At 46.5% G+C, this 22545-nt stretch overlaps 1 protein-coding gene across 1 annotated transcript in view; it reads left to right on the top strand.

The window, feature by feature from the left end:
- Window positions 1–22545, top strand: part of PLCXD3 (phosphatidylinositol specific phospholipase C X domain containing 3) — a 152926-nt gene that overhangs the window by 77830 nt on the left and 52551 nt on the right. The window contains exon 2 of the mRNA XM_005282164.5: window positions 15695–16403. Coding sequence (XP_005282221.1) covers window positions 15695–16403 — 709 coding nt within the window. The remainder of the gene's footprint in view (window positions 1–15694; window positions 16404–22545) is intronic.

Below are 22545 nucleotides of genomic sequence, written 5' to 3'. Positions count from 1 at the left end.
CTTATTTACAGCAGCTAAGAGTGAATACATAGGGCTTGGTTCTCTGTTGCCTTGCACCTGGTGTAGCTACTTACTAAACTAATTGTAAAACATTAACAAATCAGAGTCCTCTCATGAGTGTGAGCTTTTTACACCCACTTTGCAAAGGCATAAATGACACCACAAAGTGCAAGGGAGTGGGGAATCAGGCATGGAGTATCTAGGATTAATTCTTTACTCTCTTCCTAAGGCACTTGATTTCCAGCTATAGGGAAAACAGAATTCTTTTCTATGTACATCTCAGAGTCTGATTTAATCCATTCCCATTCATTCACATGGAGCCCAAATGTTGCAGTGACCTTCCTTCTAACTGAGATGACCCTGTATGAGAGCATCCTTTTGTGGTACATCACCACTAGAAATGTTTCTAATATAAGTATGATAGCTAGAGGCTATTTTGTTTCTGATAACACCTAAAATGTGCTAGGCATGGAGCAAACCTTAAAATAAGACCTAGTTCGTGGTAGAAGACCTTCCAGTGTAAAAACACTAGGTAAATAAAGGTCAAGGTGGTGATTGGCCATGTGTTCACAATACAATATTTTAATTTGTTTTCCCCCCTAGATAAATTAACCGCAGTTTCCTATCAACCTTGCTATTGTCTGTCAGCTAGTTTTGTGCAGGTGTCATGATAGAAATGGATCTATAGGAAGGATTTATTCATGGAACCTTTGGGAACCAACTTCAGAAAGGGGAATTATTCCCTGTAGTATCTTACTGATGAGCAGAGTGCTGTCAAGATAAACCCTTTATTATGAACAGTAGCTACGTACAACAATCGAGTAACAAAACTTGCTACAATTCTGTGTAGCTGCAGCCTGCAAATGCCCAGACCTGCACTTCTTTGTTTTTGCCCCAGCAAGAAATGTGCTATAGTGAACCAAAGTCTGCCTCAAAACTGTACAGGAAGTGTGGCATCACTGGAAGACTTGCTCTATAGCTAGGGCCCTACCAAATTCACGGCCGTGAAGAATGCATCACAGACCGTGAAATCTGTTCTCCACCCTGAAATCTGGCTATCGTAGTGGGGTTGAGGTATTGCCAGCCTTCCTTCAGAGTTGCATGGCTGGAGAGTATAGTATGGCAGCTACTGGCTGTGCACCCAGCTCTGAAGGCAGTGCCACTGCCAGCAGTAGCACAGAAGTGAGGGTGGCATGGTATGGGGGGGGGGGGTCATCACTTTTTGCAGGGGGCAGGGCTGGCTTTAAGGGTGGGCGATGTGAGCAACCACCCAGGGTGCTGTCACAGCCAACCCTAGGCCCCTTTAGCCCTTAAGGAGGGGCAAGAATGGGGAGTCCCAGCCAGGGGCTCCTACCTTGCGCCAGGCTTCAGCTGCTAGTCCCAGCTGCGCTGGGGAGGGATGAGACTTCCTTCTTCCCAGCACCGGCTGCTCCCAGGGCCAGTCAGACCCACCTCCAGGAACCTCCCCTGGCTGCAGGAAGCTCCATGGCTGCTGTGTAAAGATCCAGCTCTGAAGGCAGCACTGCTGCCAGCAGCAATGCGGAAGTAAGGGTGGCAATACCGCATCCCCCCTACTGCAGTGCTTCTCAAAGTCGCTTGTTCAGGGAAAGCCCCTGGTGGTCCGGGCTGGTTTGTTTACCTGCCACGTCCGCAGGTTCGGCTGATTGCGGCTCCCAGTGGCTGCAATTCGCCGTTCCAGGCCAATGGGGGCTGCGGGAAGCGGCGCGGGCCAAGGGTTGTGCTGACCGCCCTTCCCGCAGTCCCCATTGGCCTGGAGTGGTGAACCGCAGCCACTGGGAGCCACGATCGGCCGAACCTGCGGACACAGCAGGTAAACAAACCGGCCCGGCCCACCAGGGGCTTTCCCTGAACAAGCGGTGGACCGACTTTGAGAAGCCCTGCCCTATAATATCTTTGTGACCATCCCCCCAAACCTCCTTTAGAATCGGGACCCCCACAGTTACAACACTGTGAAATTTCAGATTTGAATATCTGAAATCATGAAATGTAAATTTTTTTAAATCCTATGATAGTGAAATTTACCAAAATGGATGTGAATTGGTAGGACCCCATCTATAACATGTTCCCTACTTGATCTCTCAATTTCCTTTCACAAGGATCAAGTGAACTACTTGGATTTGCCCTTACTGGCTCAGTGACTGAGAAAATGCACATAGAAATCTAGCCTATGTCTCTTCCTAGTACTAGAGAACTCTGTCAATGGCATCCCTAGGCCACCCTATCCCCAGGCACTGATACGCCAGTGGTCAGACTCCGTATGAGCATTAAGGTACTGCAGGAATCCTTATTCTTTGCATTGAAGGCTTCCTTGCAGAAGTTTGAAGCTTATACAAACAATCTAAAAATCTTACCTTTAAAAATCTCCTGGAGATGAATTTCAGACTGCAGAGACATAAATAGTATATTTTCACTGCAGTTGGGGTGTGTGATGTCAGCACATGCAGACATACCCAAGATAGTGTTAATCTAGCAAGCTCATGTACTAATAGCGGTGAAGTACCCACTCAAGTAATCACTCAGGATCCTTAGCAGGCTTGCACCTTTCGGAAGCCCTTGCTGTTGGGGCTTCACAGCGATCAGTACAGGAGCTAACTAGGTTAAAGCTGTCTTGGATATGTCTACACATGCTACAATCACCTGCCTCAGTTACAGTGTGGCGATACACTAAGAGTCATGGAAAATCCACTTTTAAAGCCAGTGAAAGGGGGATTTGATGCATTTCATACAACCTCATTTAATCCATCCATGCAACCTAGATAAACAAGATGGTAGGCAATCTAACGGCTAAAAATGTGAAAACTTAGCAGCTTCTACTTGGGTTCATTATTGGCCAGTTGTCATCCTGAATTCTGCAAACCTCATCTTTTTTACAAGGGATTTGAACTAGTTTAAAAAAAACCACAAACTACTATCCATGTTAAGTGCGCATGTAAATCTCACATGTAACTTAAGCCCACCAAAAAACCAAGCATAATTTCCAGAGGTTCTAGAGCACCTGCAGCTCCACTGAAAGTCAATTAGAGAACATGTGGTTCTACCAAAAATGTGAATACATTTAATCTAGTTTTTATTTTTTTAAATCATTTCATTTATCTATTTGAAATTGTGCATCGTGCTTCAAAAAACCCCATAGAGATCAGTTTATAAGAGTATTTGCCATATTCCCTTTATTCAGAATGTAAAATATGTTAGTTTTAAAGTTACTGTGGCAATCAAATATCCAGCTCTTAAAAGTGCCCACTGTACTGTAGTCCACAGCATAATATCGGTACTGTATTGTAGTAGGGAGCAATGTGAGTTATATCCTTAAGGTCATTTAAAGATTTAATAGAATATGTTACAGTGGTAGAAAAGGAAAGAGGCCTAATTCAATAAAGTCCATAGTGAAGCTAAAAATATACATCCAAGACAGCCCTGGATTAGGAAAGGACTGTACTGTCTGTAATAGAGGTAAAATGGGATGCATAATCCATGGATGCAAAATGTCCCTTTGCAACAATAGATCCAGTAATTGGCAAGAAAGGAAGTTTTTTGTGAGGAAACCGTATAATCCGAAGCAATGTATTTTAAGGGAAATTTATCTCCATAGTACAAACACTAGTAAGGACTGTTGCTATTCATGAAAGGAAATGAAACAAATAGCAGCTCAGGGCTAAGGGGGTGTCTTTGATTTGATATTTTTAAGAGTACAAAGGCTGTCATCCTGGGTCATATCTTAAATAGGGTTTTATGTGTATCTGTGTGAAGAAGGGAGGATAGTAACAAATCAATAGAGGCTTTAAGAGGAAAATTCTATCCCATGACATTCTGCCCTTCAAGGCTGTCTTGTCAGTGGGAGCATCAGGGTTCTGAACAAGAATTATGATAGGAAGGCACTAGGATTGGTAAAATGCCATTTCTTATGCTCAGCAGAACAAAGCCACTTTGGGTCATCATAGCTTAATGCTACTCTCGAAGGTATAAGCTCAAAACGCAAGCACTGCTGATTGCCCCAAGAAGTATAACATGGGTGCTGATGATATTTTTGGCTTGGATGCGCTGGTGCTACAGTAAAACATACCCTAAATGGTTGCTGGCTCATGAATTTTATGCTTACCAGTGGATATCCTCCTTGCTATTTTTTCCCTGCCACAGACCTGTCATATTTTATATGCTATTCCTTGAACTAAGAGAAGAGAAAATAACTAATATGGTACTTTGCTGTGTGAGACTACTACTTAACCAGACTGTCAAATCTGATAAAGATTTTTCCCCCCGATACATCTAAACAAGCAGCATTGAGCTTTAACAGAGAAAGGAAAAATAACAAGCTCAGGTTTGTTTGCTCTTCTCAAAAAGGATGCATGCCACAAGGTTCGCAAAGATTTGGGAAAGATCCTCATTAAAGGAGCTATGCTGATTTGTGCCTGCTGAGGATCTGGCCCCTTGTGGTTAATTTTGAAGGAGAGTTGTATTTGGGCCCCTAAATTCAGATCTGGGTAATCTGTAATGCACTGAAAAAAAGTATTAAGGAATGTGATGCACTTTAATTTTCATATCAAACATTCAGTTAAATCTTCATATGCTGTGCTGAAATTTTGATATTTTAGGCTAGAAGGGGCCATTATGATCTCCTGTCTGACCTTCATAACACAAGCGAAGGAATTTCACCCAGTTATTTCCTGTATCAAGCCCATGACTATTGGTTGACACTAGATCATCTTTTAGAAAGATAGACAATCCTAATTTAAAGGCTTCTGGTGAAGGAGAATCCACCACATCCATTGGTACAATAGAATCTCAGAGTTATGAACACCAGAGTTACAAACTGACCAGTCAACCACACACCTAATTTGGAACCAGAAGTATGCACTCAGGCCACGCATATGCGCGTGCACGCACCCACCCGCGCGCGCGCACACACACACACATTCAAAGCAGTATTAAGTCAGTGTTCAGTTGTAGACTTTTGAAAGAACCACCATAACGTTTTGTTCAGAGTCACGAACAACCTCCATTTCCGAGGTGTTTGTATTTGAGGTTCTACTGTAAATTATTCCAATAGTTAACTACTCTGTGTTAGAAATTTGAGCATTGTTTCTAATCTGAATTTCTCTAGCTTCAGCTTGCAGTCCTTCATGGAAAATCTACTTGTCTTTTACAAGTGTGGGGCACTTTTCAGTGGCATAAATATGCGTTAGAAGCCTAATTCCCAGAGGAGTTTATCTTGTTCCCTCATAAGGAGCACCTGCTTTGTTAATGTACTAGCACAGCATGCAATCTCTAATGAGCTGATTCAACATGCCGATTAGTCAGTTCCACATTGATTCTGTGTTAAGGCCTAATCCTGCTGTCCTTGGTCAGTTAACTGACATTAAAGGACATTCGCCTGAGTAAAGAATGTAGAATAGGGTTCTTAATGTGGAGCCCACATTTGGTGAAATTACCATTCTGTGCTGAAGCACCCAACAAGGGCTTGCCTCTGAAATAATCTCCCATCATGCTTTCATTTATCTGTACAAGTTCTAAACTGAAATCTGTCTGGGGGTGGTGGGTTGACTGGGAAGAGGTGGGAGGGTATGTACACTCAGTGATGTCTTTTTAACTTTGTAAAATTTCATAGAAAACACTGCAACACTTCCTCCTACACAAATAATTACAAGAGACTAACAAAATTATCAAAGGAGAAGGGGAAACCTGCTGTTAGGAGGGCTGTATGTGGTTATATTGCCTTTTTTAAAAAAACTGCCTCAGCAGTTGGCTCGTGAAACCTATAGTTGTAGCACGTGCACCCTATTTGGAGAGTTATAAATACAAAGGAGAATCTCAGTTTGCTCTCTTTTATTTATTAACTTGTTTAAAAAGGAAGTTTCTAGCCCTCTTCCTTACAAAGGTAACCCTGAAAATGTGATATAAGCTGATTTAGGGTTCAAGGAAACAAGTAACTGAACTTTGCTTCTGCAGTAGGAATTGGGACAGACCTAAAGACACTCCTCCCAATCTGTCTGTTTTGCATGCATGCACCCACACACTTTTTAGGTAAATTAAGTGTAAATTAAGCAGCGAACCGCGGCTACTGGGAGCCGCGATCAGCCGAACCTGCGGACGTGGCAGGTAAACAAACTGGCCCGGCCCGCCAGGGGCGGCAGAACAAGTTTGGGAACCACTGGTCTAACCTGTTCTCAAAAACCTCCAGTGACGTAGATTCCACAGCCTCTCTAAGAAGCTTGTTCCACTGCTTAACTGCCCTTACAGTTAGGGAGATTTTCCTAATGTCCAATCTAAACTTCCCTTGCTGCAATTTAAGCCCATTGATTTTTGTCCTATCCTCAGAGGTTAATGAGAACAATGTTTCACCATCCTCCCTGTAACAGGCTTTTATGTACTTGAAAACTGTTACCATGTCCCCCCTCAGTCTTCTGTTCTCCAGACTAAACAAACCCAATTTTTTCAATCATGGGTCATGCTCTTCTTGCCACCGTTACTTAGCCTCTCGCCTAAAGTGGGCGGGGGCTGAGGCTAGGGTGGGCCTGCCACCTGCCCGGGACTCGGCGTGACTTGGGCCAGTGCTGGGGCTGCCCATCCAGCCTGGGGCTAGGACGGGGCAGCTGGGACTTGAGCTGGCTGGGGCAGGGCTCCTCCAGCCATGGTGGGGAGCTCAAGGGCTCCGGCAGGGGAGGGGCTGGGCCTGGGGTGGAAGGGGCAGGGCCGAGGCTAGGGGTGAGCTTCCCCAAATGCGGGGTTCACACATCGCCCATGGGGAGACCCTATCCTGGGAAGCAGTGACACTGAAAAGATTTGGGGGTTATGGTGTCAGAAAATGCGTCAGACCTGTGTATCCTACTTGTGCCTTGCTATGGCTTGTGAATCTTGAGAACATTACTGAGGATGTGATGGAGTCTGTCACTGCTTTGAAGAAGTATTTCATTTCAGGATAACTATTGTAGGAGGCAGTCACCAGACCCCCATTAAGCAAGAGGATCTAAGCATTTGCCAAGGGGCAGTGATGGGGGAGAGACATACCAAAGTCCATTTATGCTTGCCCTTTTTATGGATGATGGGACAATGCTGGGAGCCAGGAAACAGTAGGTTGGCAATATTTCAGTAAAACCCTAGGGAACTAAAGAAACAACTTCTAAACTGAAATACATTCTCCCTTAGGGTCCTTTTTCCACCATTGAGTCCAATTATTTTTTAAATGGGGGAGTATAGTCCTCCAGGGATTCTATAAATATGTTGATAACTAGGCTGCATATTCCCAGTTGTCCTGTTAAAAGAATTCACTATAGAAAGCTAAGACCGTTTCCTTAATGAAAGTACCAGAAGCTTTTTGCCTGCAAGCTAGATGTTACTGTACACTCCACTCTTGAATATCTAAATAATGCTTGACTACCTGTAAGTACATCAAAGCTTAATGTCTTAGTGGTTGAAATTGACCACTTTATTTTTTTAACTGTGCATGCTGCAGACTCTTTAAGCATCATTTGCAATTACTTCTAAACCTGAGAGGCCAGCAACAAAAACATACACAGGGTGACTGCATGCTAAAAAGGAGTTTGGCTGAGTGGAAATCCAGTGAGTAAGCATTTTATTTTTCAAGTTTCTTTCTGACTAGCTATTTTGGAATGAGAATTATGAAAACATGTTACCACTGCTGAGTACATAAAATTGGAGTGACTGATTAAGAGCTGTAAATGTAGGAACGGAAGCCAATCCTTGACGAGACTGATTGCGGGGGAACTGAGTGATTGTAGTGAAAAAAGGTATAAAAAGTTGGCAGAGCAGTGAGAAGCTGTGTGTGTGTGTCTGTGTGTCTGTGTGCACGAGAGAGAGAGATGGAAATAGGGTGAGTCAATATAAAAAAAGAGTTTGTTCTGAGTGAAAGATAAAGAGTGAGTGTCAGATCTTCTCCTTTGCAACTTAAAAAGCCTACCAGTGAGCCCTGCACTGGCCTGCTGCCACTCCATCACCTAACCCTTCTTGGAGGCAGCCTGTGGCAGAATATATGTTGCAGGAAAATTTGATATGGTCTAATGGATATGATAGTGGGCTAGCAATAGGATGTGGTTTCTGTTCCTGGGTCTCCTGCTGTGTGACTCTGGGCAAGTCACTTTGCTTCTCTGCCGCCCGCCCGCCGTCCATCTTGTCGGTTTAAATTGTAAGCTCTTTGTAGCAGAGATTCTCTTGCTAGCTGTTACTTACCTATATAATGGGGCTCAATATCGGTTGGGGCCTCTAGGCACTATTGTGATACAATTTATAAGGGTGCAGATCAGCAGTCTTCCATGTGCAGGAAGTTGTCTTCAGGGCTCTTGCAGTTACTAATCTAACTACATGAACATAATACATCCCAAAAGTCTTGAAAGGAAATTGGAGCGTCTCAGAGAACCTGTAGCAAGCCTGGGGATTCCTGGTCCTTAAAGTGCAGTTGAAGAATAGGTGACTAGTCCAAGACCACACAGCAAGTCAGTGATAGAACAAGGATTAGAACTCAGGGAGTGGCAGGTTTCCAGTCCTGTGCTCTGTCCATTGAACTGTGCTTCCACATTCTGCCTCCGGGAATCCAAATATACTTCCTTGAAGCATGGGACACTAAAGGGGAGGATGAGCAAGACAGAGAAAGATTGTATTTTTAAATCTATCATTGTTTCAACTAATGTACCCCAGAGAAACCTTACTTCAGAAATGGCATCCTTCCTTCAGTTATGGAAGCCAGTGTCACAGTTGATAGAACACTGACAGACAATTGTCCCTAAAAACCCACTTTCTAGTGGAAGGAGGGGGAGGCGGATTCCTCACCCACCTAGGTAAGCTTTACAATAGAACGGAACCCAGTTTGCTATATAATAAAGGTGATGGTTGTAAGAGATCCTCTCATCATCAGGAATATTGACAATTAGATGTGATGGCATGAGGACCATAAAATAACTTTTCTACCAGGTGCAAAGATGTTGGAATCTCAAAGTCATATGAGTAGATTTGTAAAGGTAACAGGCCAAGATGAAGACAGAGAAATTTTGATGTTGACAAGTGCATGATAAATCATATTGGAAGGAACTGTTCAAATTACTTATACCTATGGATGTTATGAGTCAGTTATAATCTCCAACTAGGAAGAATTTTTATATCATCATGGTCAGCTCCAGATATGATCACATCGGTTCAATACATAGTGTCAATCAGCAAACCAAACAGTAGTTTGATTTCATTTGTCTTTTGATACCTTTTAATGAATTCCTCCTGTCCAATCTGCACAACATGACATAATGTCTCTAAACTTATGGCAGTCTCCTCTCCTGTTGTCCCTGCCCCCAAAAGTCCCAGCTCACTGGACTCCGGCCTGTGCATAAAGGTACTAAAATTACAAAAATTACTTTTCTAAATTTCCCTGGCTGAAAATATTCAGAAGCTTGCCAGATGTTAAATGAATCTCCCCCTCCTCCTCTGTATTGTCTGTGGTTACTTTACAAAAGTTAAATTGTGTATATTGACAAGCTTAGTCCTGTGCGATGAGACTTTTGTGCTGTTCCTCTTGACTCTAGTAATTTAAATAATGACTGTTTTATACTGACCAATAATGACTGTTTTATACTAAAGAAGTATGGATTGGATGAATGAACTATAAGGTGGATTAAAAACCTGGCTAGATTGTTGGGCTCAACAGGTAGTGATCAACAGCTCGATGTCTAGTTGGCAGCCGGTATCAAGCGGAGTGCCCCAGGGTTCGGTCCTGGGGTCGGTTTTGTTCAACATCTTTATTACTGATCTGGATGATGGGATTAATTGCAGCCTCAGTAAATTCGCAGATGACACTGAGCTGGGGGGAGAGGTAGATACGCTGGAGGGTAGGGATAAGGTCCAGAGTGATCTAGACAAATTGGAGGATTGGGCCAAAAGAAATCTGATGGGGGTTCAACAAGGACAAGTGCAGAGTCCTGCACTTAGGAAGGAAGAGTCCCATGCACCGCTACAGGCTGGGGACTGACTGGCTAAGCAGAAAAGGTCCTGGGGATTACAGTGGACGAGAAGCTGGATAAGAGTCAGCAGTGTGCCCTTGTTGCCAAGAAGGACAACGGCATATTGGGCTGTATTAGTAGGAGCATTGCCAGCAGATCGAGGCAAGTGATTATTCCCCTCTATTCGGCACTGGTGAGGCCACACCTGGAGTACTGTGTCCAGTTTGGTCCCCCCACTACAGAAGGGATGTGGACAAATTGGAGAGAGTCCAGCGGCGGGCAGCAAAACAATTAGGGGGCCAGGGCACATAACTTACAAGGAGAAGCTGAGGGAACTGGGGTTATTTAGTCTGAAGAAGAGAAGACTGAGGGGGGATTTGATAGCAGCCTTCAACTACCTGAAAGGGGGTTCCAAAGAGGATGGAGCTAAGCTGGTCTCAGTGGAGGTAGATGACAGAACAAGAAGCAATGGTCTCAAGTTGCAGTGGGGGTGGTCTAGGTTGGACATTAGGAAACACTATTTCACTAGGAGGGTGGTGAAACACTGGAATGGGTTTCCTCAGGTGGTGGTGGAATCTCCATCCTTAGAGGTTTTTAAGGCCCGGATTGACAAAGCCCTGGCTGGGATGATTTAGTTGGCGTTGGTCTTGCTTTGAGCAGGGGGCTGGAGTAGATGACCTCCTGAGGTCTCTTGTAACCCTAATATTCTATGATTCTATGATTCCATGACCAGGTGTATTTTGGGAGTTGTATGCCTTCCTCTGAAACATCAGGCTACTGGAGGCAACCTAGCAGACTAACTAGACCAGTGGTTTTCAAACTGTGGGTTGCGGAATGTAAGGCACTGGGTTGTGGCGGCTCTGGTCAGCATCACCGACCGGGCTGTTAAGAGTCCCGTCAGTGGTGCTGCCTAGCTAAGGCAGGCTAGTCCGTACTTATCCCAACACTGCGCTGCGACCCAGAAGTGGCCAGTAGCAGGTCCGGCTCCTATGTTGGGGGGGCATGGGGCGCCACGCACCGACTCCGCACTCCCATTGGCGAGTTCCTGGCCAATGGGAGCCTGGGGGGGGGCAGTGCCTGTGGGCAAGAGCCACATGGAGCTGCTTGCGCACCTCCGCCTAGGAGCTGGACTTGCTGCTGGCCACTTCTGGGGTGCAGCGTGGTCTGTGGTGCCAGGACAGGCTGGAAGCCTGCCTTAGCACTCCTGCTGCGCCGCTGATCAGGAGCCGCCCGAGGTAAGTCCGTGGCCCAACCCTGCGCCCCAATCCCCTGCCTCAAGCCTGAGCCCCCCCCCAAAACCAGAGGCCCTTCTTGCACCCCAAGCCTCTCATCCCTGCCCTCACCCCAAAGCCTGCAACCCCAGCCCAGAGCCCTGACCCCCTCCCACACCCTGAACCCCTCATTCCCGGCCCCACCCTGCAGCCCTCTGCCCCAGCCCTGAGCCTCTCCCACACCCCGAGCCCCTCATCCCCACTCCATTGGGTCGCGGGCATCAACAATTTTCTTTAACTGGGTCGCCAGAAAAAAAGTTTGAAAACCACTGAACTAGACCATTGGTCTGTTCCTAACTTCCCACAAATTTGGGGCTTAATCCTGCAATCAGCTGCTACTGTAGATATCCTTACTTCCATACAGAATCCTACTGAAATCAAAGGGACTTTTTTTTAGATTAAGGATATACATGGTAGTAAATGTTCACATGATCCATTCCAGGATAGTATCAATAACCTAAGCCTAGTCTTAAATAAGAGGTTTGCTTTGATCTCTACATTCATACATGCTAACCTGAGCAGAACCTTTAATGTCATTCCATTTATTTTTCCTGTAATATGTTGAAACACGAGTCACTGCTCAAATTGGTGGTACCCATTTGATTTAGCATTAAAATTCTGTATGCAGATCTAGTCTATTAGGGTATCTCTGTGTAACCACATACATCTCTATGATCTAACCAGCTGTGCAAGGAATATGGTATCAAGGCACTTGTCAGAAAAAAGTTAATCACAGCTCACAATTTATTTAAAATAAAATACAGTTGAAGGAGGCAGTTAAGATAATAAGGAAAAACAATGGGACTTTCAAGGAGTTGTTTAGTAGGGGTGGTTTTAATAATGGATGAGGGTATTTTTTGGAATAAACAAAGATGAATTCAACCAAAGCTTGAGATGGGCAGTAATGACTTTCTTTTTTCCATGTAAAGAAGAAAACATTTCATCTGTCATTGCAATGTGTAAGGTTCATCATGGTTTAGCTAATGTGGTATCCAGAAATGAGCAGATTGGGGGACTTCTTTAACCTTGATATGTTGTTTGCCACAGCTTTTGTGCTTTCAAAGTCATTGACACTTAGGCACTGATGAAAATCCCACCCTTGATGCTAGGAATTTGAATTACTTAGAGCCTAGTTTTATGTTCCTAAAAGCTCCTGAGGGTTACATCTGGCCACCTACAGAGGTCCCCTTCCTCAATACCTTCTGGGTTTTTTGTTTTGTTTTGTATCTCTTTCCTCTGAAACATGAAAGATAGCCACAGCTGGAGATGGGACATTGAATGGGGAGGTCCAGACGTGGCATTGAGCATTCTCTCTCTCTCTCAGGTGGTTGGCTGGCTGGTTCTTGCTCACATGTCCAGGATTTAACTGATCACCATGTGCGGGGTCAGGAAGGAATTTTCCCCTAGGTCAGATTGGCAGTGACCTTTGGGGACTTTTCAGTTTCATCTCCAGTGCACGGCTGCAGGTCACTTGCCGGGATTATCTGGGTATATCTCACTGATTCTTTTCCCTGCCATTGTGGGGACCTCAGGCACTGGTACACCTTGGTCCCTCTGATTGATTCTCTGTCTGTGGCACATAACTCCAGTCTTCTGTGGGCTGTAATACTTTGGTCTCATTTCAGTTGTTGGGTCCAGTGTGCAGTTGCTGGGTGGAGTTGGTGGCCTGTGATATAAGGAGGTCTGACTACAGGCTAGTTGATCTGGTGGCCTCTTCTCGCCTGAAACTTTGACTCTGGTGCTGCAGCCCATTCCAGGCACAAAAGTCCCATTGACTTCAAAGAGATTTGCACAAAATGCAGGATAGGTCTGGTTACAAGCCCTTTTCACTCTGATGAATTTCACCCACAGAGTTGCCTGTTGTGCTTGGGCTCCATAAACCCATCCCAGGCAAGGTAATGGGATGCAGTCTGACGGTAGGAAAGAGGGGTAAAATTTTTGTTCATTTTGTGATGAAGAACCAAAAGCTAATGGTAGTTGTCACCGTATAGGGTTGCCAACTTTCTAATCTCACAAAACCAAACACCCTTGCCTCGCCCCTGCCCTGCCTCTTCTCTGAGGCCTTGCTCAGTGCCTCCCCTCCTCCCTCTGTCACTCCCCCAGGGCTTTGGAGCGGAGCCCGGAGCTGGAGCGCGGAGCAGCTCCAGAGCAGTGGAGCTGCAGGTTTTTGCCTGGAGCTGGAGCAAAGCCAGAGCACAGCTCCAAAGCCCTGCTCTCCCCCACCCTCATTCACTCACTCACTCATTTTCACTGGGTTGGGAAGGGGTTGGGATGCAGGAGGAGGTGAGGGCTCTGGCTGGGGGTGCAGGCTCTGGGTGGGCCCAGAAATGAGGGGTTCAGGGTGCAGGAAGGTGCTCTGGGCTGGGGCAGGGGATTGGGGTGTGGGCTCTGGGGTGGGTCTGGGTCTGAGGGATTTGGGATGCAGGAGGGGGCTTCAGGCTGGGGGGTAGAGCCAAGGGGTTTGGAGTATGGGAGGGGGTTCTGGGCTGAGGCAGGGGGTTGAGATGTGGGAGGGGGTACGGGCTCTGGGCTAGGGGTGAGAAATGAGCGGTTCAAGGTGCAGGAGGGGGCTCAGGGATGGGGCAGGGGGTTGGGATGTGGGAGGGGGTGCAGGGAGCAGGCTCTGGGCAGCGCTTACCTTGGGGAGGCTCCCCGGAAGTGGCAACATCTCTGTAGGTGTAGGGGCAGCCAGGAGGCTCTGCGCAATGCACACTGCTTCCACCCACAGGTGCCGCCCCTGCATCTCCCTGGCCAATGGGAGCTGCAGAGTTGGCGCATAGGGCGGGGTCAGTGTGCGCGGAGCCCTCCTGGCCGTTCCTCCACCTAGGAGCCTGAGGGAGGAGGAATGCTGCGTGGTTGGGGAAGAGGCGGGGCCAGGGCAGGATTTGGGGAGGGAGCCAATGGGGGAAGAAGAGGGCGGAGCCGGGGTGTGTGTGTGGGGGGGGGGGGGGCAAGAGTCCCTTCGGGAGGGCAAAATTTCTTGTTTGTTCACTGTCCCGACCAAACATCGGTCGGGACACAGTACAAAGAAGCAAATATCGGGACAGTCCCGATAAAATCGGGACGTCTGGTCACCCTACTTACAGGTCAGGCAGTTCCATGACATATGTGCTCTGCCATCTGTCCTTCATCTGAATTGCGGATTCTAGTTTGCACCTTTGCCTACATGCTGTCTGAGGGGTCTTAAGGGATGACATGCAGACATCCTTGTTTACACCTCCTTTATTATTTCTAAAGAGCTAGCCTGTGGATGTTTCTCAGACCCACAACATGTTTGAGTTACAAACTCAGAGCAAAATTTCATAACTCCACACACAGCGTCAATATACACATTGTAACAAGATGATCATATTTAGCAGATTACAACTTTTCCAGTGATACCTCACAAGGCATACTTTATACAATATTTCACAATTTTGTAACAGTGGTGACCATATTAGTGTAGACTGTCACCTTTCCCTTTAGACTGCATCACAGTACTTAAGGATGAAAAAGACCTATTAGATCACGTGCTTCTCCTTGCAATGCAAGATCTATAGTCCCCTTATAGAAAACCTATTAGACATTAACACCCTTAACTGTAGTTGCAATTTTCATACAAAGTGGCTGCAGACTACACAAAATAAGTGAATATTGCAAGATAAAGACAAATCCTTGAAACTAAGGAAAATGTGCAGTGCAAAGTGGAGGTGTTGTTGACCTTTTTTGGTAGTGCAAATTTTAAAAAATGTGCAATGCAATTAACCTCAGTTCACCAAAAGATACGCTACAATTCATCCTTGTTCAAAGTACACAATGAACCTCCTCATTCGAAGCAATGGAATACAGAGTCTGCATCAGCTATAACTATTAAACTATCATTCTTACACTGTTTCTCCCATGAGTGCAAAGATTTGGGATATAATTTTCAAAAGTAACTGGTTTAGGATCCTGATTGAAAGTCAGTGGGACTTAGGTGTTTTTGAAAATGGTATCTATGCTCCTAAGTCACTTAAGGGCTATTGAAAACTTTTGCTTTTGTAAAATTTCAAGGATATGTATTTTTGCTCATCACAAAGGTCCTGGTCCAGCTAACCATTAGTCATGTGAACATACTGATTGGGCCTAATTCTCTTCTCATTTACATAGGTATTACACACTTCTGCAAGTTGACTGACTTATGGAGTTACTCCTGACTTACACTAATAATCAGGCCCATTGACTTCAGTAGTACTAAGGGCATAAGTAAGGGGTACTAATGAAAGTAATACACATTTCATTTAGCTCCCCTAAATTCATTCACTTTCAACACGTGAATATTGATTCCATGAAAATAATGTATGGGGTGGGATGGGGGTGGGAAGGTTGGTAGGAAAAGGCCAATTTTAGAGTATCTGTGTGCTGACCAGAATTAGATTATCCTGAAAGAGGAGTATTTATAACTTTGTGTATGAATGCAACATTGATTTTTCTTTGTTATATTTGTAGGGTCTCACGACTCCTTTAGCTTCTACATTGACGAAGCCTCTCCAGTTGGACCTGAACAACCAGAAACTGTCCAGAATTTTGTCTCCGTATTTGGGACTGTGGCTAAAAAGTTGATGAGAAAGTGGTTGGCAACACAGACGATGAACTTTACTAGCCAGCTGGGTGCAGGTATACGATATTTTGATCTCAGAATTTCCACCAAACCCAGAGATCCTGACAATGAACTTTACTTTGCTCATGGTTTATTCAGTGCCAAAGTCAATGAGGGCCTTGAAGAGATCAATGCATTTCTGACTGACCACCATAAAGAAGTGGTCTTCTTGGACTTCAATCATTTCTATGGGATGCAGAAATATCATCATGAGAATCTGGTCCAAATGCTCAAAGGCACCTTTGGAAATAAAATGTGCCCTGCTATATTTGCCCAAGAAGTAAGTCTCCAGTACCTGTGGGAGAAGGATTACCAAGTGTTGGTATTTTATCACAGTCCAGTCGCTCTTGAGGTACCATTTCTTTGGCCAGGGCAGATGATGCCAGCTCCTTGGGCAAACACAACAGACCCAGAAAAACTGATTCAGTTTCTTCAGGCATCAATCATTGAGAGAAGAAAGAAGGGCTCCTTTTTTATATCTCAAGTGGTGCTGACCCCCAAAGCTAGTACTGTGGTTAAGGGTGTTACTAGTGGACTCAGAGAAACAATCACAGAAAGGTAAGTGTCTGCAAGGCACTGTGTGTTCAGATTGATTGTGTTCTATGTGTCATTAACTCTGTTTTTATCGCTCCTATTATGGAAGATTTAGCAGATGCATTTCTTTTTTTTCTGCTATGATGGGTTAGGGTCAAAGTTCAAAGGTGATCTTCAAGCATTTAAAGGAAACAACAATGAAAGATAAGTGCTTTTACCTGGAAAGAGAATTCGCACTAAAGCGTAAACAAAGTCCTGATTCTTTCTGGATACTTTTCCCCCCCCACATTTTGTTTCTTACCTTTTAACACTGCAAATATTTATTCAGAAAATGTGCTTTTTAGATATGGGCAAATCTATGCAATCACTGAACCCAGCCTGGCTCTTGGCACTAGTTCCAGGAGAAAGAGATATCAATTAGTGTCTCTAACAAAGCCGGACAGTGCAAAATTTTCTTCCTTACAAACCTTCACACACCCAGTGGACAGACATAGGACGGAGCCATGCATCCTTCTTTATTTAACTTCACACATTATATCAAATGTGGGTGGACTGTTTAGAGTCTATTTCCTTCCCAAACACTCAGGCATTCATCATATAGAAAGAGGTAAGATTCCCTGTGGATCTAATGCATGCACAAAGTGAACAGAAGGTTGACAGGTTATTAGCTGTTACATTATAAAAATCAGTGCGCATATAAGAAATATAATTATTTAAACGTTTGTGACTGGACAAATCACAACCAATTTTCACCAAATCACCTAAAGGCACCTCTCTGTGACTATGTGCCTGCCAAATTTCAGGTGGCCACCACACTACCATTATGGCATGTCTACACTGGAATCAGAAGTGTGATTGCATCATGTGTTGACATAATGGAGCTAGCTATAATCTACCTAGCTCATGTACCAATAGTGATGAAGCTGTGGCAGCACAGATATCAGGAAGGACTCACCACTTGAGTATGTATCTACCCGGGACCCTAGGTACTTACTCAGCCCATCCTGAAATCCACGCTGTTGTGGCTTCGTGGCTCTTGGTATCTAGGCTAGCTTTGATCCATAGGTGCTGCAGTCCCACTTCCAGTTGCAGTGCAGATATACCCTAAGGCACAAGAGCATTGCAAAACAAAACAGTTATAATGAGGAACAATGGTCTGGTAATGTTTTGTTCTCTTTGCAAAGATGCGATTATGTTGGAAAGGTCCAGAGGGAATAGTGTCTCCTTCCATATGATGAATGGCTAAGGATGAAACCGCTTTTCCCAAATAATTGTGATGCACACCCCCAAACTCTCCCTCCTAGTTGAAAGGGGCTGAATTGTTTTTATGACAGCTTTCCCAAACAAATTCAGGCTGGAAAAAACAAGGTTAAACGTCAGCCAAAATGATATGACAGCAAAAAATGATGTAAGTAATTGAAAATGACTTTGGAACAGAAATGCTTGTGCAACCTGACCCACAGATATTGCTACATGCTTCACCTATATAAAATCTATGCACTCCTAGGGGAAGGGAATGTCTCTGAGGATACATCTATGCTGCGATAAAAAGACCTGTGGCACTGAGTCTCAGAGCCTGGGTCAAGTGACATGAGCTCACAGGGCTTGGTCTTGTAGAGCTAAAAGTCTTGCAGTGGAGCCCAGGCTCTGAGCCCCTCCCCACTGGCTGGATCTCAGAGCCTGGGCTCCAGCCGGAGCCCGCACTTCTATATTGCAACTTTATAGCCGCACAGCCTGAGCTGCATAAGCCCAAGTCAGTTGTCCCAGGCCAGCTGCGGCTGTGCAGAGGGTCTTTTATCATAGTGTAGACGTTCCTTTACTGTTCATCTAGAAAGCACCCCTATTTCTTTCCTTTGCTTTGTCAGAGGCTTTTACTGTTGAACCTTCAGTAGCACAAGTGACAAACCACCAGTCTCTCACTCATTACTGGAATGATGCTTTTTAAAATTGCAGTGCCATGGTGGGGGGGGACCGCAAGAATCTGCTTTTGTTTCCTTCTGCTCAGAATGGTCTTTTTTGTAGCTGTTTGAAAGAAAATAAGGCGTGAATGGAGTCCAGATTTTAATGATTGGTTGAGATTTGTATAATCTGAATCTCTATGTTCTCAGCATCTCGTTTCTGCATGGAACTTGAACCTATCACTAATTAACATATTTGAAATGTCAAAAAGTAATACGGCAGGAATATCTGGTGATCATGGCTTTCAAAACCATAATTGAGATTTTTCCCACAAGCAGCAAGTGTGGATCCAAACTGGTCTGAAAGATTTATTCCCCCAATCCCTCTTGTAACAACTGCAAGAGAAACAAACTTTCAATATGTTTCAGAACTATGACATATTGCCTGCCAGGAATGCTGAAATTTCATTAGTTATGCAAAAATACTACACAGCAGGATACAGCCGATGGGAATGTATGTGAGATCTACACAGTTAATAGCCCTGAACTCACTGTGATGACTGCTTTGAAAGTGAAGATCAAATATTCCAAAGCTGTAGCCCATGTGACTGTGATCCTGTTCAAAAATAGATAGATGAGCAATCCAAAGAAGCAAAACAATACTAGTAAGTATAGAACTCTTCTCACCATCTCTGCATTCAGATTTTACTAGTTGATAAGCATGCAATCCGTACTGCATGTCATGCATGTATGCAACATTCATTACCCCGATGCAGTAAGGCACATTCTAATTAACTGGGAAAACTTTACATACCACACCATAATCTGAACTATGTAGCCACTCAGAAAAGGGCAGAGTAGACAGCTACTATGTGTTTTCTATATTATACAGTACTTGTTAATTTATATAGTAAAAACAACGCACGTGTGCACACACACACAGACATTCTTTGCTGGATACTAATAGAAGCTGTAATATGCCTGATTGGTAGTTAAGCACTGAAGCATCTCCTTGTTGATGCTGGAGCATTTTGGCATTGCCAACAATAACACAACACCCAGCACACTTGTATCACGTCATGTAGCACCCACAAAAGAGTTTGCAGCTACACATAATTATTCACACCACCACTGTGTTTGTGCTTGCTCCGGACAAGGCTAAGCATGGTATTTATCCACCACCATATGACTCTGTACTATTGCAGTGCCAGTGCAGAGAGCAAACACTGGCCTAGCAGCAACAACAGTGCAATTTGTCATCCCAGTGTAATCCCACGGTGCTCCTGCCCACGCTTCAGTGACTGCTTTGTTAGCTCAGACCGTTCTGCCATCTGTCAAGCCACTTACCTACTGGCTGCTTGTAGGCCCAAGAGCCATTGACTACTCAGCTAGTCTTAGAAGTGCACATCCCCCATTCAGGACAGGTCTGGAACAACCTGAGACAAACATGTCTGGTATCTGCTTGGCTCTGTCCGTCCTCAACAGTTGCCCACTTCTCTCTCTCCATCCCCACCTCAATCTTCCAAAGCAGTAAAGACAGGTTGGAAAATAAAACTTTGTTATTATTTAAGGCAGGTAAAACTTTGTAAACTTTGTTTGTTTATTTGGTCCTATTAGGGTGACCAGACCACAGGGATGAAATATCGGGACGCGGGGGGGGGGGGGGGGGGCGGAGCAAAAAAAAATGGCGGCGGAGCCAAAAAAAAAAAAAAAAAAAAAGCAGTTTCGCAGGGGCGGGGGGGGCATTAGCAGGCCCCAGCCGCGCCGGGCGCACGTGCTGCCCACCCCAGGGCAAAAGCTGGCCCCGATGCAGAAGGGGCTAGGGATAAAGAGGGCAGGGGGGGGGACAAGAAACAAAGTCCGGGGCTGGCCACGGCGCGGGCGTGCAAGGGGCCAGGGCTGGCACAGCCGAGCCACAGCAGCGGCCGGTCGCCTGAGGGGCTCCAGGCTGGGCAACGGGCAGGAGCCAGGGCTTTTCCCAGCCCTGCAGAGCCTCCTGCCCCCCAGCCTGCCGTGGGCACATGCAGCGCGTCCCGCCGCCGGCAGGGAGCCCCACGCCTCTCCCGCTCGGCTGCGCTCCAGCGGCTCCTTCCAGGCGGGGCGAGCCGCTGGAGCGCAGCCAAGCAAGAGAGGCGCGGGGCTCCCTGTCAGCAGCGGGGAAGTTTATGGGGACCCCGGCTGGCCCCTCGCCCCTGTCCGCCGGCCTCCCTGCCTGGGACAAGTCTCGCCCCCGCAGCCTCTCTTCGCCGCGTGTCTCCGGCGGCCCACGCTGCCCACCCGGGCCAGAGCCAGCCCCGGCTGCTGCCTCCACAGCAGCGGCCGGTCTCCTGAGGGGCTCCCCGGGGCTCCAGGCTGGGCAACGGGCAGGAGCCAGGGCTTTTCCCAGCCCTGCAGAGCCTCCCGCTCCCCAGCCCGCCGTGGGCACATGCGGCGCGTCCCGCCGCCGGCATGGGAGCCCCGCGCCTCTCCCACTCGGCTGCGCTCCAGCGGCTCCTTCCCGGCGGGGCCGCGGCAACTTTCCCTTCCCCTCCCAGGCTCCTGGTAGTTGCCCGACCCTCCTCCTAACCTCCTCCCTCCATTGAGAGATCCAATGGGGGAAGGAGGGGGCGGAGTCGGGGTTGGGGGGGCGTGAGCGCCGGAGCAGAGGGTAAATTTCCTTCTTTGTCCCGCGTCCCGACCGAACATCGGTCGGGACGCGGGACAAAGAAGGAAATATCGGGACTGTCCCGATAAAATCGGGACGTCTGGTCACCCTAGGTCCTATGAGGATTTATCTGCAAAGCACAAACATCAAAGGATAGCAGACAGCTAACCTAGGGTGCATGCATACACGTACTTATTTACTGGGCTTAGATGCTGCCTCACAGCATCTTCCACACTCCTGAGCTCTGGAAAACAAAGGGGTCATGAGTTAAAGGATACGCAGCACACAATCCTTTTCCCCCTATCCCCTAGTAGATCCATTTAGCTCCCCGCTACACCATGCACCACTCATCCCACCAAGAACCAGTCCGTCCTCTGAGCCCCACTGCATGATGTGAAGGATTGGGGCATGGGTTGCCAACTGGACACCACGGAGGAGCTGGCACGGATAACATCCCTGCCATCGCACACCCAGACCACTTTAATCTCGGTCTCCCACAGGGAAACACAAGAGAAAAGAGAGCAGTCATTTAATTACATAACAAAACAAAACAAAGAGTATTAAAACAAGAATAGGAAAAAATATTGAGCTTAAAAAAATTGGAATAAGTGAATGACAATAATTAAATCCAGCTCCTAGTTTCCTGGTGCATCACCCCCACCCAAGAGTAGCAGTGCTCCTACAATTGCCCTCAAGCATCTAGGTCTGGAGTCAGTTCAGCAATGGTCTACTCAGAAGGTGAGTCTGGTGCCCTTTTGCCTTGGCATCTGTACTATGAACAGAAGAGACAGTGTATACCATCTCCTGCATGCACCCTGCTCCATGGAGTGTGCTGAGAATAGTGGGATAGGTGCAGCAAATCATAGAGACTTTCAGTGCTTGCAGCGAGTGTAGGGTGCCACCCATCTCATTTTTACCTAGACAGTCCAGTTTTTGGGTTCTGTGTCCAGGTGCCATTTAGGGTTCCCAGGTGCCCAGTTTTCGGGGACCTGGTAACCCTAAATGGCACCCAACCAAAAGCCCAGTTACCGTGGTGTGGGGGGAAGTGCCGAGTCATTAACCAATGCCAGCCCCTGCTCGGCCAGGGACACCTCCTGTCTACAGTCAGGCTCCTTGAGATGATCCAGCAAGCGACGTGGGGAGAGGAGTAAGTGATGGGGGCAGGGCCTTGGGGGAATAGGCAGAGCAGAGGCTGGGGCCTCTGGGGAAGAGGCGGAGCAGAGGGTGGTGTCTGGGGAAGAAGAGACAGGGCAGGGGCAGGGCCTTGAGGGTCAGGTTACCAGGAATTGGAAAGGTGGCAACCCTCAGTGAGAGCTGCATGTAGATACAGTGCAGCTTTTTGCAGCCAAGACAAGATGGTTGGTATAGATGCCCTGCACCAATGTAGCTTGCACTGGAGCAGCCCCACTTGTTCAAGATGCAACAGACCAAGCCCCTAGTGCAGATGAAGCTATAGAGCAGTGGTTCCCAAACTTGTTCCGCCGCTTGGCCAGGGAAAGCCCCTGGCGGGCCAGGCCAGTTTGTTTACCTGCCGCGTCTGCAGGTTCAGCCGATCGCAGCTCCCACTGGCTGCGGTTTGCTGCTCCAGGCCAATGGGAGCTGCTGGAAGCGGCGCGGGCCAAGG

Source organism: Chrysemys picta, chromosome 6 (assembly GCF_011386835.1).
Source record: "Chrysemys picta bellii isolate R12L10 chromosome 6, ASM1138683v2, whole genome shotgun sequence".
Taxonomy (NCBI): Eukaryota; Metazoa; Chordata; order Testudines; family Emydidae; genus Chrysemys; species Chrysemys picta.
This window is presented reverse-complemented; position numbering and strand designations above follow the sequence as displayed.